General features: G+C 48.6%; 1 protein-coding gene across 3 annotated transcripts; it reads left to right on the top strand.

The window, feature by feature from the left end:
- The first annotated feature begins 5,382 nt into the window (after nt 1-5,382).
- On the top strand, nt 5,383-15,538 carry NMRAL1 (NmrA like redox sensor 1). 3 transcript variants are annotated; one of them, XM_027117539.1, is made up of 6 exons: nt 5,383-5,983; nt 6,179-6,252; nt 9,567-9,805; nt 12,462-12,711; nt 13,979-14,169; nt 15,248-15,538. In XM_027117539.1, the coding sequence occupies exons 2-6, from the start codon at nt 6,213-6,215 to the stop codon at nt 15,425-15,427; spliced, it is 900 nt and encodes a 299-aa protein (XP_026973340.1). In that variant the 5' UTR covers nt 5,383-5,983; nt 6,179-6,212; the 3' UTR covers nt 15,428-15,538. The 3 variants fall into 3 exon arrangements, with proteins under 3 accessions (XP_026973340.1, XP_026973339.1, XP_026973341.1); XM_027117538.1 differs by having other exon boundaries at nt 5,383-6,020; nt 15,248-15,536; XM_027117540.1 differs by lacking the exon at nt 5,383-5,983 and having other exon boundaries at nt 6,096-6,252; nt 15,248-15,536.
- The last annotated feature ends 270 nt before the right edge of the window (nt 15,539-15,808 follow it).

Consider the following 15,808-nt stretch of genomic DNA (forward strand, 5'->3'; position numbering starts at 1 on the left):
GAACCCCAAGAGACACAAACAAGGAAGGTCATTGCAACAGCATTTCGGTGAAAACCTTGAAACAACCTTAACGTCTATCAAAAGACGATGGGGTTGGGGTTGACAGGGGCACATCTATTCAACAGAGCTGTGCCGAATAAAAAGGAAGGGCAGGGAATTCCCTGGCGGTCCAGTAGTTAGGACTCGGCCGCTTTCATCCCTGGTCGGAGAACTAGGATTCCGCAAAAAAAAAAAAAAAGGAAGGGCGGACATCAAGTAGAAGGGGGAAAAGCAAGTTGTAGGAAAATACAAAAATACATTCGAACCTAGAGATTGTCATACTGAGTGAAGTAAGTCAGACAGAGAAAGACAAATATATGATATCTCTTACATGTGGAATTTAAAAAAAAATGGTGCAAATGAACTGATTTACAAAAGAGAGTCACAGATGTAGAAAACAAACTTACCGTTACCAGGAGGGAAAAGGCTGGGGGGGGGGGGATAAATTGGGAAATTGAGATTGACGTATACACACTATTATATATAAAATAGGTAACTAATAAGGACCTACTGTATAGCACTGGGAACTCTACTCAATACTCTGTAATGACCTATATGGGAAAATAAACTAATAAAAGAGTGGTTATATGTATATGTGTAACTGATTCACTTTACAGTACACCTGAAACTAACAACATTGTAAATCAACTATACTCCAATAAAAATTTTTTAAAATACATTTGATAGTATGTAAATTTAATCTTAAAAACAAATATTGAACTCTAAACAATGTGTGTGCTGAAGTGTTAAAGGGTAAAGAGTACTGATGGGGCTTCCCTGGTGGCGCAGTGGTTGGGAGTCCGCCTGCCGATGCAGGGGACACGGGTTCGTGCCCCGGTCCGGGAAGATCCCACATGCCGCGGAGCAGCTGGGCCCGTGAGCCATGGCCGCTGAGCCTGCGCGTCTGGAGCCTGTGCTCCACAACGGGAGAGGCCACAACAGTGAGAGGCCCGCGTACCGCAAACAAAAAAAGAGTACTGATGTCTGCAACTCACTAGAAAAAACATAAAAAAATAAGATTAGTTGATGGCTAGATAGATATCTGATAAAGCAAATATAGCAAAATGTTAAGAATGAAAGTGGTGAGATTTCGCTGAAGGTCCGGTGGTTAAGACTCTGCCCTTTGGACTTCCTTGGTGGTCCAATTGTTAAGAATCAGCCTGCCAATGCAGAGGACACAGGTTTGATCCCTGGTCCAGGAAGATCCCACATGACACGGAGCAACTAAGCCCAAGAGCCACAACTACTGAAGCTCTCAGGCTTAGAGCCCGTGCTCCACAAGAGAAGCCAGCGCAATGAGAAGCCCTCACACCGCAAGGAAGAGTAGCCACCGCTCACTGCAACTAGAGAAAACCCTCGCGCAGCTACAAAGACTCAGCACAGCCAAAAATAAATAAATAAATTTATTTTAAAAACTAAATAAATTGTTGTTATTTAAAACAATAATTAAAAAAATTTTAAAAGACTCCATGCTTCCATTGCAGGGGGTGCGATTTCCATCCCAGGTCAGGGAATTAAGATCCCACATGCCACATGGCATGGCCAAAAAAAAAAAAAAAAGAATGAAAGTGGTATTAATATATAGCTGCTTACTATAGAGTTCTTTCAAGTTTTATTTATGTTCACAAATTTTCATAATAAAATTCGGGGGAAAAATATATTCAATATGATACTGATGACGTAAAAATTCACATTTTGAGACAAGAAAAATTCTGGGAATTCCTTGGCCGTCCAGTGGTTAGACTCTGCGCTTTCACCGCCGAGGGCCCGGGTTCAGTCCCTGGTCAGGGAACTAAGATCCCACAAGCTTCACAACTTGGCCAAAAAAAAAAAATTCTGTTTGGGCCTCCTCCCTCCCCTCTAGTGTGCATTATGTGTATCTGCTTTATGCATTAACCAGCCCTCCCTAGCGGCAGAAATACCTGCTCAACCATAAATACCAATTTTTCCCCTTCTGAAGCCAGTCATGAAATTCCTGAGACCATAACATTCCTTTCTCAATCCTGTAAGGGGTCAGGATGCAGATATCTTGGGGAGATACTGGGTTGCACCTAATGGAAGTTCTTAGCTTAAATATTTATTTATGATTTTATTAATGTAACTAGCTGAATTACTTGTATTCTACGTTTACAAGATTAATGTTTCTTGCATTACCAAATGTGTGACTGAGCCTCAGATCAAATTAATGACAATTAAGCAACTTGAAACAATTGACCTTATATATAGTTCTAGAAGATCAATGATTGTAATGGTGTAACTCTACATATGGGAAGAAGCAACAAGAGGGAATCATTTCCTTGACCATGACAGACTGTAAGACAGGTGGTCCAGAGGCTTTTGACTACTCTAAGCAGGGCCTAGTCCAGTAATAGTACATTAAGTGGCCTATCAATGAAATCCTGACCTGAGAATGAGCATTCCTAGTTCCATGGGACAAACTGGTCACAAAATGCCTCCCAAAACTTGGTTGAAGTTAAGACTGAAAGGGAGGAGATTGTAAAATAAAGAATGTTGCCCACCAGCCAGTTCTACAAGAATTGTCATTAGCCACTAGAGTCACTGACCTACAACCCACCCTGAAAGAGCAAAGATCAGGATGAGGCACTTTGTGCTCTAGGAAAACTGACAGAAATGGCCCTCAGATATTTTCAGGAGAAATTTTTAAGAACCCAGTTTCCTGTATCTTCCCATACTTAGAAAAGCACTAAAACAATTAACTAAGATATCTGTTCCTCATGAATAGCAGTAGGCTTCTCCCAGGATGTGTGCTTGACTGCATGTAACCCTTCATCAAAATCACATATATTCTGGCCTCCTCCCTTACCTCTTTGGAACAGTTCTCAGAGCTCAGGTTGATGAGAATAAAATTTTCCATTTCTTTCTTAGATTGACTATTTAATTTTTTTAGTCAACAATCCCTTTTATTTTTTATATTAAAAATTGTTTTCTGTTTTATTTTTTTAACTGCAAAATGTTATCTTTCTACATGTTCATGTTTAGGCATGTAAATGCATCCAAAAGAGGGAAGGTTTACACACTAGAATGACAGAGGGATGTCAAGGCTCACTTGTGCTATATATCTGTACCATTTAAACTTTTTATGAGAATGAATAAATGCATTATGCTATCAAAATCAAATTTAAAAGAATGAATCTTGGGACATCCCTGGTGGTCCAGTGGTTAAGACTCCACACTCCCAATGCAGGGAGCCCAGGTTTGATCCCTGGGCAGGGAACTAGATCCCGCATGCGGCAACAAAGATCCCACATGCCAAAACTAAGACCTGGTGCAGCCAAATAAATAAATAAATATTTTTTTAAAACCCAAAAAACACAACAGGATTAACTTAAAAAAATAATAAAAGAATGAATCTTGGGACTTCCCTGGCGGTCCAGTGGTTAAGACTCCGTGCTTCCACTGCAGGGGGCATGTGTTCCATCTCTGGTCAGGGAACTAAGATCCTGCATGCCCATGCTGCGTGGCCAAAAAAAAAAGAAAAAAAATGAATGAATCTTAAAACTGCCCCCTGCCCCAAACACGCACACGTAAAATTGAATTAAATCGAGTGGCACTGATTGAAGGAGGGGTTGCTCTAGAGTTAAAAATGAGATAATGTGGGGCTAAGTCTGTGCCTGACATGTAGGAGAAGCCCAGAGAAGGGTTCCCACTGTTATCATCATTAGTACATGTCGCTTGGCTGAGTGAGCTGCTGGCAAGTGCTTTGCTGGAAGTCCTTTATCAGATATAAAGTCCCACAGGAGGTGCCGAGTCACGGCTGATCATATGCCAGTCAATAGCCAAATCTCTTCCCTCAGGCCTCAGGGAACCGCCTGAGGTGGGTAGCTGGGGCTTCAAGAAACAAGACCTTTGCCCAGGCTGCCTGTCTGCCCACCAACTTCAGGACAGCTCCCTGGCACCAGCACCACTGACCAGAAGCCCAGGGCAGAGATGCTGTTCCCTGCCACTCATTGCCTGCACTGATTTTCAAGCTTCAGGTTCAGCAAGGCCAAAGGGCACTGGAGTTGCTCAGGCCCCAGCGTGGCCCTGGGCTGCTACTCTCAAACCTAGGGACCAGGGCCAATCAACTTCATGGGCTTATGACTGGAGCAGTCATACTGGGTCCCAGGCTCAGAAGGACCTTGGGTTTGGTTTAATGCTCTGCTATCACTGTTCTTGGTAATTTTAAAACAAGGAGCCCCACATTTTCTTTTTTCACTGGGCATTGCATATTATGCAGCTGGTCCCACTAGGGATCTCCTTGTTTGGATTCATTTCCTTAAAGTGGAGACCTCGGAACATCGAGTTTTGTGGTTTAACCCATGCAGTTAAAGAAAAACCGCATCTTTTATCAGAATAATATGCACTTGTGTTCCATTTAGTGAGTATTTATTGAGTTCCTACTAAGTGCTGGACATTGTGCCAGGAGGGAGAGAGATAGAGACAAAAAAGACATGGGGCCAGCTCTTAAGAAGCCCTGGGTCTAATATGGTAGAGACAATGTTGCCAGTGGAATAGAGATGGGAGTGAAATAGTAGTTACCCTAGCCTAGGGGTCAGGGATGGCTTCTTGGAGGAAGTGGTGGTTATGTGGCGCATTAAGGAATGAGTAGGAGTCAGCCCTATCTAAGGTGGTGGGAGGAAGGTATTCTTGGGAAACTTTGCAGTCTGAGCTCAGAGACATACATAACAGGGTGTGGAGACAATGCAAGATTTAAACATTCTATTTAGACACCACCTTCACTTGTAAACACAAACATAAATGAGTATTTATTAAAATAAACGCATCTTACAACACATAAAGACCAATATTTTACATACATAAAATACACATTACCTGGTGGGTTATCTCCACTATTAGATTCGGGAAAACAGCACCAGTTTTACTTTGATTTCCCTGTGACTCCAGTTCCTAGTAGATGTTTAGACAACCAGTCAGTCAGCAAATATTTATTGAGCGACTACTTTGTGCCAGGTACTATTTTAAGTGCTGGGAACTCAGCAGTGAACACAGAATGTTTACTGTCAGGAAGCTGATGTTCCCTGAGGAGTCAGTACACATTTTGGAATGAATGAAAGGAAAAAAATGAATGCTTTTATCCAGTCAGCAATAAATTTCCGAAGAGGAGTGAGAGGGCCATTTTTGAGTTTTAGTTGAACACAAAGAAATCTCTTTTCTGGGGACTTCCCTGGCCGTCCCCGCTTCCATTGCAGAGGCACGGTTCAATGCCTGGTCGTGGAACTAGGATCCCACATGACGTTGCCTGTGGCCAAAAAAGAAAAAAAAAAAAAAAAAGAAAGAAAGAGAGAGAGAGAGAGAGAGAGATCTCCTTCCTGTTAAATAGAATTCAAAACGGGCAAGTAGTAGCAACCTCAAATGTGAGTCAGGTATACAAGAACTCAAACAGAGCCTTGGGTATTTAGACTCACAGATATAGATTTATTTGTCTTTGGGTGACACCCGTATATCAAAGTTCAGATGCTCATGCAAGATAAAATTTTATTTATTTATTATGTGTTTATGTATTTATTTTTGCTTCGCACAGTCATGACCCCCAGCATCCGGCTAAGAAGCCCTCGGCGTGTACATTTCGGTTAGATCCGATTTACACAAATTCGGTTTACGCAGGCGTGGGGCTGGCGGGTTCTGACCTGAGGCTGAGTCTAGCCGGAGCTGGGACGAACCATCTGTGTCCGCGGAGGGGGGTGGCGGGTCAGCTCCGCGCAGAGTCAGGGCCCAGACGGCTGGGATTCGGAAGCAGGCCAGCCTGGGGTCCCTTCACGCAGGGTCGCCGGGAAGGGGTGACTTTGCCAGGTTGCAGCTGGAGCTGGGGGCGGGGGGCGGCGCCGCTCGCAGGCTTCCATCCTTCCCCTCGGCGGTGGACTCGGCTGCAAAACCGGGGGTCCCTATTTCCCGGACCGTTTCCCACCTAGGCCGCGGCTAGGAGGTACAGCCGACCTGGGGGACCCGGGCGGCGGGTGCAGGTAGGACCCGGGAGGGTCGGGCCCGAGGGGGCGGGGGTCGCGGTGTCCCGACCTCTCCTGGCCGGACCGCCCCCTTGGTCCTACCCGGCGCGCGCGGGGTCGTTCCGGGCAGGCACCCCCGACCCCTTCACCGACTGTGCACCTCTCACGGCCCTCAGACCTCTCCGGACTTAATTTCCGGCTCCCGGCCTCATGGCAGACAAGAAACTGGTGGTCGTGTTTGGAGCCACAGGTAAGCGAAACCCCAAACGGGGGCCCCGAGGCGCAGGACCCCTCACCAAGGCCAGCCCAGGGCAGAGGTCAGGCCGGTCCGACCCCGCAGAGCGTGGGCGCCCGCCCCTCAGCTCCAGAAGACGTCCCCGGCGTCCTGGAGGGAGCGATGAGATGGCTGGGACCCCTGACTCACGGTGGGGCCGTGGGGCAGGACCTGAGAGCAGATTCCCTTTGAATTTTTTTAAAAAATTACTTAGCTTTGAATAGCAGGTGATTGCACATAATATCAAAATTAAATCTCCCTCCCACCTCTGTCCCCGAAACCCCATCCATCACTGTTGTCAAGTTTCTTGAGTAGGGCTTCCCTGGTGGCGCAGTGGTTGAGGGTCCGCCTGCCGATGTAGGAGACACGGGTTCGTGCCCCGGTCCGGGAAGATCCCACATGCCGCGTGCCCCGGTCTGGGAAGATCCCACATTCTGCGGAGCGGCTGGGCCCGTGAGCCATGGCTGCTGAGCCTGCGCGTCCGGAGCCTGTGCTCTGCAATGGGAGAGGCCACAACAGTGAGAGGCCTGCGTACTGCAAAAAAAAAAAAAAAAAGTTTCTTGAGTATCCTTCCAGACAAATTAGGTATATAAAGATACTGTTTATTAAATGGGAGTGTTTTATTTTTACCCCACCTGTTTTTTTCTTTACTGTATATATTTTAAAAATATATAACAGCTTTATTGAGGTATAAATCACATACCATACACTTCACATGTTTAAAGTGTTCAATTCTAGTATATTCACAGAGCTCTGTGACCCTCATCACAATCAGTTTTAGAACATTTCATCACCCCCCCAAAAAAACCCATACCCACTAGCAGTCACTCCCCATTTCCCCAGCCCCTGGAAACTGGCAGTCTATTGTCTAAAGATTTGCCCATTCTGGACATTTCATATAAATGAAATCATACAGTACATGGCCTTTTGTGTCTGGCATCTTTCACTGAGCATTGTTTTCCAGGTTCATCCACATTGTAGCATGAATCTGTACTTCATTCCTTTTTATGGCTGAATAATATTCCATTATATGGATATACCACATTGTGTTTATCCATCATCCATTATGGACATTTGATTTGTTTCCACCTTTTAGTTATTGTGAATAATGCTGCTGTGAACCTTCACATACAAGTTGTTGTGTGGACATATGTTTTTAATTTTCTTGGGACTATACCTAGGAGTGGAATTGCTGGATTATATGGTGACCGTGTTTAGCATTTTGAGGAACTGCCAGACTTTTTCAAAGCGACTGTACCACTTTACATTCCCACCAGTACTGTATGAGGGTAGTTGTAGTTCTTCAGTTTGCCTTTTCCACTCCAGGACATGTTGTGGTCACATAAGTCGTGCATACAGATCTGCTACATTCTTTTTTTTTTTTTTTTGTAATTTTATTTTTATTTTTATTTATTTTTGGCTGTGTTGGGTCTTTGTTGCTGAGTGCAGGCCTTCTCTAGTTGCAGCGAGCGGGGGCTACTCTCTGTTGCAGTGCGCAGGCTTCTCATTGCAGTGGCTTCTCTTGTTGTGGAGCATGGGTTCTAGGCACACGGGCTTCAGTAGTTGTGGATCGCGGGCTCTAGAGCACAGGCTCAGTAGTTGTGGCGCACGGGCTTTGTTGCTCCGTGGCATGTGGGATCTTCCCGGACCAGGGCTCGAACCCGTGTGCCCTGCACTGGCAGGCAGATTCTTAGCCACTGTGCCACCAGGGAAGCCCTGCCACATTCTTTTTAATCACTTTTGTATGGATTTAGCACTTATTTAGCCAGGTTCTTACCAAAGGACATCTAGGTTGTCCATAAACTTCCACTATGGATAATAATACTGCAGCCAATGTTCTTTTTTTTTTGGTAAGGAGTGGATTTATTTATTTATTTATTTATTTATTTGCAGCCAATGTTCTTATACATATATTTATGGATGATTTTTATTTTCTTTCTTTTGATGATTTTAATAATTTTCTCTCTTTTTTTTTTCTTTTTTGGCCGTGCCACGGAGCTTGTGGGATCTTAGTTCCCCGACCAGGGATCAAACCCAGGCCCTCAACAGTGAGAGTGCAGAGCCCTAGCCACTGGACTGCCAGGGAATTCCCCTCAATCTTTTTTTTTTTTTTTTTAAGGTATAGGTGATACTTTATTTCTTAAGCTAAGCGGTGGGCTTATGGGTGTTAGTATCCCTTTTTTGTATGTGCTAAATATTTCATAATACAGACTTCCCTGGTGGTCCAGTGGCTAAGACTCCACGCTCCCAATGCAGGGGGCCCGGGTTCGATCCCTGGTCAGGGAACTAGATCCCACATGCATGCCGCAACTAAAGAACCCGCATGCCGCAACTAAGACCTGGTGCAGCCAAAATAAATAAATAAATATTAAAAAAATATTTCATAATACATTTTAAAATTTTTGTAAAGGTGTAAGTGTGATGACTGCTAAAACATGGATGAACCTTGAAAACATAAGTGAGAGAAGCCAGACACAAAACACCACATATTGTGACTCCATTTATGTGAAGTGTCCAAAATAGGCAAATCCGTAGAGACAGAGAGTAGATTAGTGGTTGCCAGGGGCTAAAGGGGAAGGGAAAATGGGGAGTGGCTGCTGATGGGTATGGACTTTCTTTTCTGGGGCAATGAAAATGTTCTAAAATTGACTGCAATGATGGTTGCACACTCTGAATGTACTAAAAGCTGCTGCACTGTACACTTTAAAAGGGTGAACGTGGGCTTCCCTGGTGGCACAGTGGTTAAGAATCCGCCTGCCAATGCAGGGGACACGGGTTCAAGCCCTGGCCCAGGAAAATCCCACATGCTGCGGAGCAACTAAGCCCGTGCGCCACAACTACTGAGCCTGCACCCTAGAGCTGTGAGCCACAACTACTGAGCCCGTGCGCCACAACTACTGAAGCCCATGTGCCTAGAGCCCGTGCTCTGCAACAATAGAAGCCACTGCAATGAGAAGCCTGTGCACCACAACAAAGAGTAGACCCCACTCGCCGCAACTAGAGAAAGCCTGCGTGTAGCAACGAAGACCCAACACAGCCAAAAATAAATAAATAATTTGTTTTAAAATTGTATTTAAAAAAATAAAATTAAAATAAAAGGATGAATGTTACAGTATGTGAATTCTATCTCAATGAAGCTGTTAGTTACAAGATTGTGTGAGGCAAAACAGTGGGAATCACAGGTGAAAAGTGCCAGGTGTGTTGCTGTGGTGGAGGATTCCCTGCAGGGCCTCACCCTTGGCAGGCTCCCAGGCTGGTCCCACCCTGCAGGTCTTTCTGCCTCTCTGCAGGTGCCCAGGGGGGCTCAGTGGCCCGGACACTCCTGGAAGATGGGACATTCAGGGTCCGAGTGGTGACCCGGGACCCTGGGCAGAGGGCAGCGAAGAAGCTGAGGCTGCAAGGTGCAGAAGTAGTGCAGGGAGACCAGGATGATGAGGCCAGCATGGAGCTGGCCCTGATTGGGGCTCACGCCACCTTCATCGTGACCAACTACTGGGAGAACTGCAGCCAGGAGCAGGAGGTCAAGCAGGTAAGGGCAGGCGGGAGGGCATGGGGAAGCCAGGGCAGGAGCAGGCCATCTTCAAAGGTGCTCCCAGGTCTCTACTTGCCCTTGTGGGGCAGCTCCAACTTGCCAGAGAGGGGCTGACCCCTGCCTGACCACTGACACTGCAGGCCTTTCCCCTCCTCTTCTATGCAGCCCTCCTAGACTTTGATGAGGGCAGAAGGTGGCCGCTTCCTCATCCGATGACTTCTTTTAGACATCATTCATGTACCATACTGTTCACCCTTTTGTTTTTAAAGCTTTTATTTTATTACTATTTTTAAAGTATTTATTTATTTATTTTTGGCTGCGTCAGGTCTTAGTTGCGGCACGCGGCATATTTTGTTGCAGCACGTGGGCTTCTCTCTAGTTCTGGTTCACCGGCTCAGTAGTTGAGGCACGGGCTTAGTTGCTCCGCGACATGTGGGATCTTAGTTCCCCAACCAGGCATCAAACCCGCATCCCCTGCATTGGAAGGCTCATTCTTAACCACTGGATCACCAGGGAAGTCCCTGTTCCCCCTTTTAAAGTGTACAATTCAGTGGTTTTTAACATATTCACAAAGTTGTGCAGCCATTATCACTACCTAATTCCAGAACATTTCATCACCCCAAAAGAAACACCATACCTGGTAGCGGTCACTCCGCATTCCCCACTTCCTCAGCCGCAGGCAACCACAATCTGCTTTGTGTCATCCAGTGACTCTTTACACTTTCTAAAAAACTCTATTGACCCATAATTTTCTTAAAATCAAATGTAGGGACTTCCCTGGTGGTGCAGTGGTTAAGAATCTGCCTGCCAATGCAGGGAACATGGGTTTGATCCCTGGTCCAGGAAGATCCCACATGCCACAGAGCAACTAAGCCCGTGCACCACAACTACTGAGCCTGCACTCTAGAGCCCGCAAGCACAACTACTGAGCCCGCGTGCCACAATTACCGAAGCCCACGCGCCTAGAGCCCGTGCTCCGCAACAAGAGGAGCCACCGCAATGAGAAGCCTGCGCACCACAACGAAGAGTAGCCCCCGCTCTCCGCAACTAGAGAAAGCCCACACACAGCAGCGAAGACCCAGTGCAGCCAAAAATAAATAAATAAATAAAAGTAAACTTTTTAATTGTACAATTTAATGAAATTTGAAAATAAATATACCCATGTAACTACCATTCTAATCAAAATATAATACATCTCCATCATTCCGAAAAGTCCTCCATGTCCCCTTTCAGATGTTTTCTGTTTCTCTTTATTGTTTTCCACCCAGCTTCTCTCTGGTTGGGTGGTTATTGAGCCCAGGTGGTGGGGGGAGGGATGTGAGAGGAACACGCATCTTTTTAAAGTCTCTTGGAAGGTGGGGACACTTGCGGTGGGCCTGTCACGTAGCAGGCACTCAGGTATTTGTGGGAGGTATGACTGGTGCCACAGCAAAGGCACTGGGCTGAGACTCGTGCCTGTCGGCTTTCAGTCCTGCCTCATCCACAGCTCCCCACCGTTGTGGCTGTGGACGTGACTTCCCCGCGCTGGTCTGTCTTTCCTCCTGTGTACAATAAAGGGAGACTGGACCGGACCACTGGTCTCCAAACTTGTTTTTAGCCCTGAGCCTTTCTTTAGTTACAGTCTTACATGGAAGCCCATCTCAGAGAGTGGACAGAGACAGCTTTTCTGGTGCACGCAGATCTCGTCAACCTGACCTCCTGAGCCATAACAAATGACCCCAAGCCAGGTGGCTTAAAACAACAGGAATTTATTCTCTCCCCGTTCTGGAGGCCAGGAGTCCAACAGCAAGGTGTTGGCCCTGCCCTGTCTGGAGGCTCCAAGGGAGGTTCCAATTCTTGCCTCTTCCAGCGCCCAGTGGTACCAGCTCTCCGTGAGGCAACATCACTCCAGGCTCTGCCTCTGTTTACACAAGGCCTCTCCTCTTCTCTGTGTCTCCTCTTCCATCTCTCATAAGGACACTCGTCATTGGGTTGAGGGCCCAGGAGGATAATCCAGGATGATCTCAAGTTCCTTAACAAAAATATCTGCAGAAACCTTTTTCCAAATGATGTGGCATTCACAGGTTCTGGGGTTTGGGACATGGACATATCTTTTGGGAGGCCACCATCCAGCACCCTACACAGCCTTGTGCAGCAGGTCGTGTTTCTGTCCCCATTTAACCGACAAGGCCAAAACAGTTAGACCCCTTGTCTTGGATGGCACAGCCAGTGTGCTGCAGAGCTGGTCTGGAGCCCAGGTGGTTTGTGTTGTGTGCTTAACTGCTGAGCCGTAGCACTTCCCTAGGGGATGGTTGGGGCTCTCCCAGGAAGACGGCCCAGCACGGGGACAAGATGCTTTCTGAGAGCAGGCAGAGGCGGAAGCCTCTGTGCGCACCCTCCCACGTGGCACACGGTGGGCTGTGGTCCAGTACACTGGAAGGTGGAACGACCCAGACGATCTAGAGAAGGGGCGCTAAGGCTATGCGAGTGGTGAGAAGCTTATAATCCCGTGGTAGAGCGTGTGGCGCCATGTGAGCCGCACACGGAAGAGGGAGCCTTATCAGAGGGCTCTTGGCACCGGGCACAGTGGCCTCTGGGGTGGGAGAGCCAGTGCTGTGATGGGGACACACATCCTCCCTCTGAGCTTTGTGGTTTCTCCTTCCCTGCCCACCAGGGAAAGCTGCTGGCCGATCTGGCGAAGCGCCTGGGCCTGCACTATGTGGTCTACAGTGGCCTGGAGAACATCAAGAAGCTGACAGCAGGGAGACTGGCAGCAGGACACTTTGACGGCAAAGGGGAGGTGGAGGAATATTTCCGGGACATTGGCGTCCCCATGACCAGCGTGCGGCTGCCCTGTTATTTCGAGAACCTCCTCTCCTGCTTCCTGCCCCAGAAAGCCCCAGATGGAAAGAGCTACTTGCTGAGTGAGTGCCCTCCCCGCTTCCTCGGGTGTCTCCTCTCACCGTGTGGAGCCGTGGTGGCCCACTGGGCTTGTCCTCAGAGGGCTCTGGGTCCAAGCTCTGGCTCGCTCACGTTAGGCTGTGACTGCGAGCAATGCATGTGACCATGCTGGGCCTCTGCGTCCTGTCCCGTGAGATGGGCATGACTCGGACTTCCCCGGGGCCATGGGAAAATCTGCCGAGTCTGGGGATACAGTGCTTTGTCTGTCGAAGAGCTTTACGGAGAGAGTGTGCTTATCGTTACTGCTTCATAAATAAGGAGAGGATTTGGATAGCGAGGTCCAATTGTAGATTTCCCGAAATAGGAAAGCACTTTCTTCTCAACATCTGTTTGCAAATCCGTAAACAGCTTCGAGGGAACCATGTACGACCTGTGTCCTGCCGGCGGGGCAGTGGGTTAATGCAGGTGGCTCAGCAGGCGGAGCAGGAGGGGTCTGAGCCCTCCCAGCCTCTCACCTCTGTGTGAACGCCGCTCACCCTCGCTTGGGTCTCACCTGCTGGTGAGCAGTCTTGTCCTTGTGTTGGCACACCGGTTTGCAAAGCCATAACCAGAGATTTGCAAAGCCATAATCAGATTCACCTGTGTTCCGTCTGTAAGTTGGAACAGGCTCCACCCCGGCAGGCTCCCTGGCCCATCTGAATGGGCAGCCACGGAAATTTTATAGGGCAGGGCCTGAGCGCTCCAGGTGCCTCATCAGGACACAGCTCTGCCTCTCCATCCCCAAGACCACACCTTGGCAGGTGGAGTCACTCGTTAATTTAACATGTTTATCAGCACCCGTCATGCTGCTCTGGGGTCAGCCCTGGCCTCAGCTGATCGAGCATTCCTGCCGGTGGAGCTGGTGTTTGGAGCACCCCCCACCACAGGCGTCCCTAACAGGGATTCGGGTCTGACGAAGTGTACGGGGGCCTGAACCCTGGGAGCTCCCGTTCTCAGAGGTGCCTATCAAAGCCTTCCTCTCCTTCCCCTTGTTCCCGTCTCAGGCCTGAGAGGGGCAACAGGCCCAGGGTTCTCCCCGCCTTGGGAAGAGCACAGCCAGGCTCCCAGGGTTTGAATGGCCTGCCAGGTGGCACAGCTCGATCGTGTCCCATTTCCTGACTCATTTCTCCTGCTGACACCGGAGGTGTCTGCCTCGTGCCAGGTGCTGGCTTGTGCACACATCCAGTCGACTGGCCGGTGGGGACCAACCCCTCAGAGACGCGTGCCAGCACGTCCCTCTTTCCCTCCCAGGCTTGCCCATGGGTGACGTGCCCATGGACGGCATGTCTGTGTCCGACCTGGGCCCCGTGGTGCTCAGCCTGCTGAAGATGCCCGAAGACTACATCGGCCAGAACATCGGGCTCAGCACCTGCAGGCACACGGTGGAGGAGTATGCTGCCTTGCTCTCCAGGCATACCAGGAAGACCGTGCGAGATGCCAAGGTGGAGGGCCCAGGCTTGGGACTTGGCAGCCGCGGTCAGAGGGGCTTTGTGGGTAGAAGGGAAGGGGCATCTAGGGCTTCCCTAGCACTCTGAGCAGCGTAAAGCCAAATTCATTCACTGTGAACGTTTATATCGTGCTGTTCTTAGGAGCCAGGTGTGGCCACTGAGTGAAACTTCTGGTTTTGTCAGTTGATCAAGTGGTAAGGAAGGGTTCCAGGAAGAGGGGACAGTAGGGGCCAAAGCAAGGAGGGAAAACGCAGGGTGTCTTGGGCTTCTCTCGGGGAGGGGAAGGAGGCCGGAGTAGGCCCCATCCTGGTCCCCTCTTCTTGGCCTGGCAGAGTCCCCTCCTCACCTTGCCTACTCTGTCTTCCTGTCCAGACCCCCAGGTGCCTTGTTTCTTGTTTCTCATTATGAAAATCTGGGCTACTCCAAGTCATTAAATGACAAAAACCACCTGTAGAGCGCCCTCAGACCCAAGCAGAGCAATGATGGGGGAGAGGCTATGGCAGGACGGGCCAGTCAGACCTTGGACTCAGATCTTGCTCCCAGCCCTTAACACCCACCCGTGTGTGACTGGAGGCCCAGCCCCTGACCCCTCTCTGCCTCAGTTTCCTCATCTGTAAAGTGGGTGTATGGAGAGTATCCCCCTCCTCGGGCTGCTGTGAGGATTGAATGGAACAATTGCTGTAAATGCTCCCAATGAACGCACTAGAAACATGCACTAAATGGTTGCATATTACCCTCTAAACAAAGAAAGCCTGAGGCAGTCATGGAGGATTTGGAAGCTGAGGAGTTAAGATTCAGTTCGGTCAGGAAAGGGGAACACCTTTGGTTTTTTGAGCAAGAAGTGACGTAAGCATAGTTCTGATTTGGAAAGGACTGAGAAGTTTTCATCTCATCATCTTGGAAGAACAGGATTTAAATTGCCCTAGAACAGTGGTTTTTGACGTTTCATCTTTATAATAGACTGGTTTTCAGGTGAACTTAGTGGGGACCAGGGTAGGAACTGAGGTGTCAACGGCGTGGTCAGGGTACTGCAGATGCCGATCGACCCTAAGAGACTCCCCTCTGCTTCCAGATAAGCCCCGAGGACTACGAGAAGCTTGGCTTCCCCGGCGCCCAGGACCTGGCCAATATGTTCCGTTTCTATGCCCTGAAACCTGACCGCAACATCGAACTGAGCCTGAGGCTCAACCCCAAGGCCAGGACGCTGGACCAGTGGCTGGAGCAGCACAAAGGGGACTTTGCAGGACTGTGACCCTGCCCACCTCTCAACCCCATCTGGGGGGATGGGAGGTATAGTCACAGTGATCCTTTCTTGTGTTACAAGAAAGTTTATTTTTTAAATAAAGGCCATTGTTCTCACAGATGGCTTCCAAAAGAAAAGTGCTTTGTTTCAGGGACTGGGGTTGGGGTGGCAGCTGCCTGAGGACATGAAAGTTCCAACAGGAAGCATAAAGTGGTGGGGGCCCAGTCAAGTGGCGGGGGGCTGAGAGGACCCCCCCTACGCCCGCCAGCCAGGAGCAACATTTGACACCCCTGCACACATGCCGTTCCTCTCCAGAACGTGAGTGCAGCCACCCACGTGTTCCTTCTTTGAGTTTTAGGGCAGGAAGACCGGCCCCTTCTCCCTCACTCT

This window comes from Aethalodelphis obliquidens, unplaced genomic scaffold (genome assembly GCF_003676395.1).
Source record: "Aethalodelphis obliquidens isolate GAN/ISIS:26980383/991018 unplaced genomic scaffold, ASM367639v1 scaffold18, whole genome shotgun sequence".
NCBI lineage: Eukaryota > Metazoa > Chordata > Mammalia > Artiodactyla > Delphinidae > Aethalodelphis > Aethalodelphis obliquidens.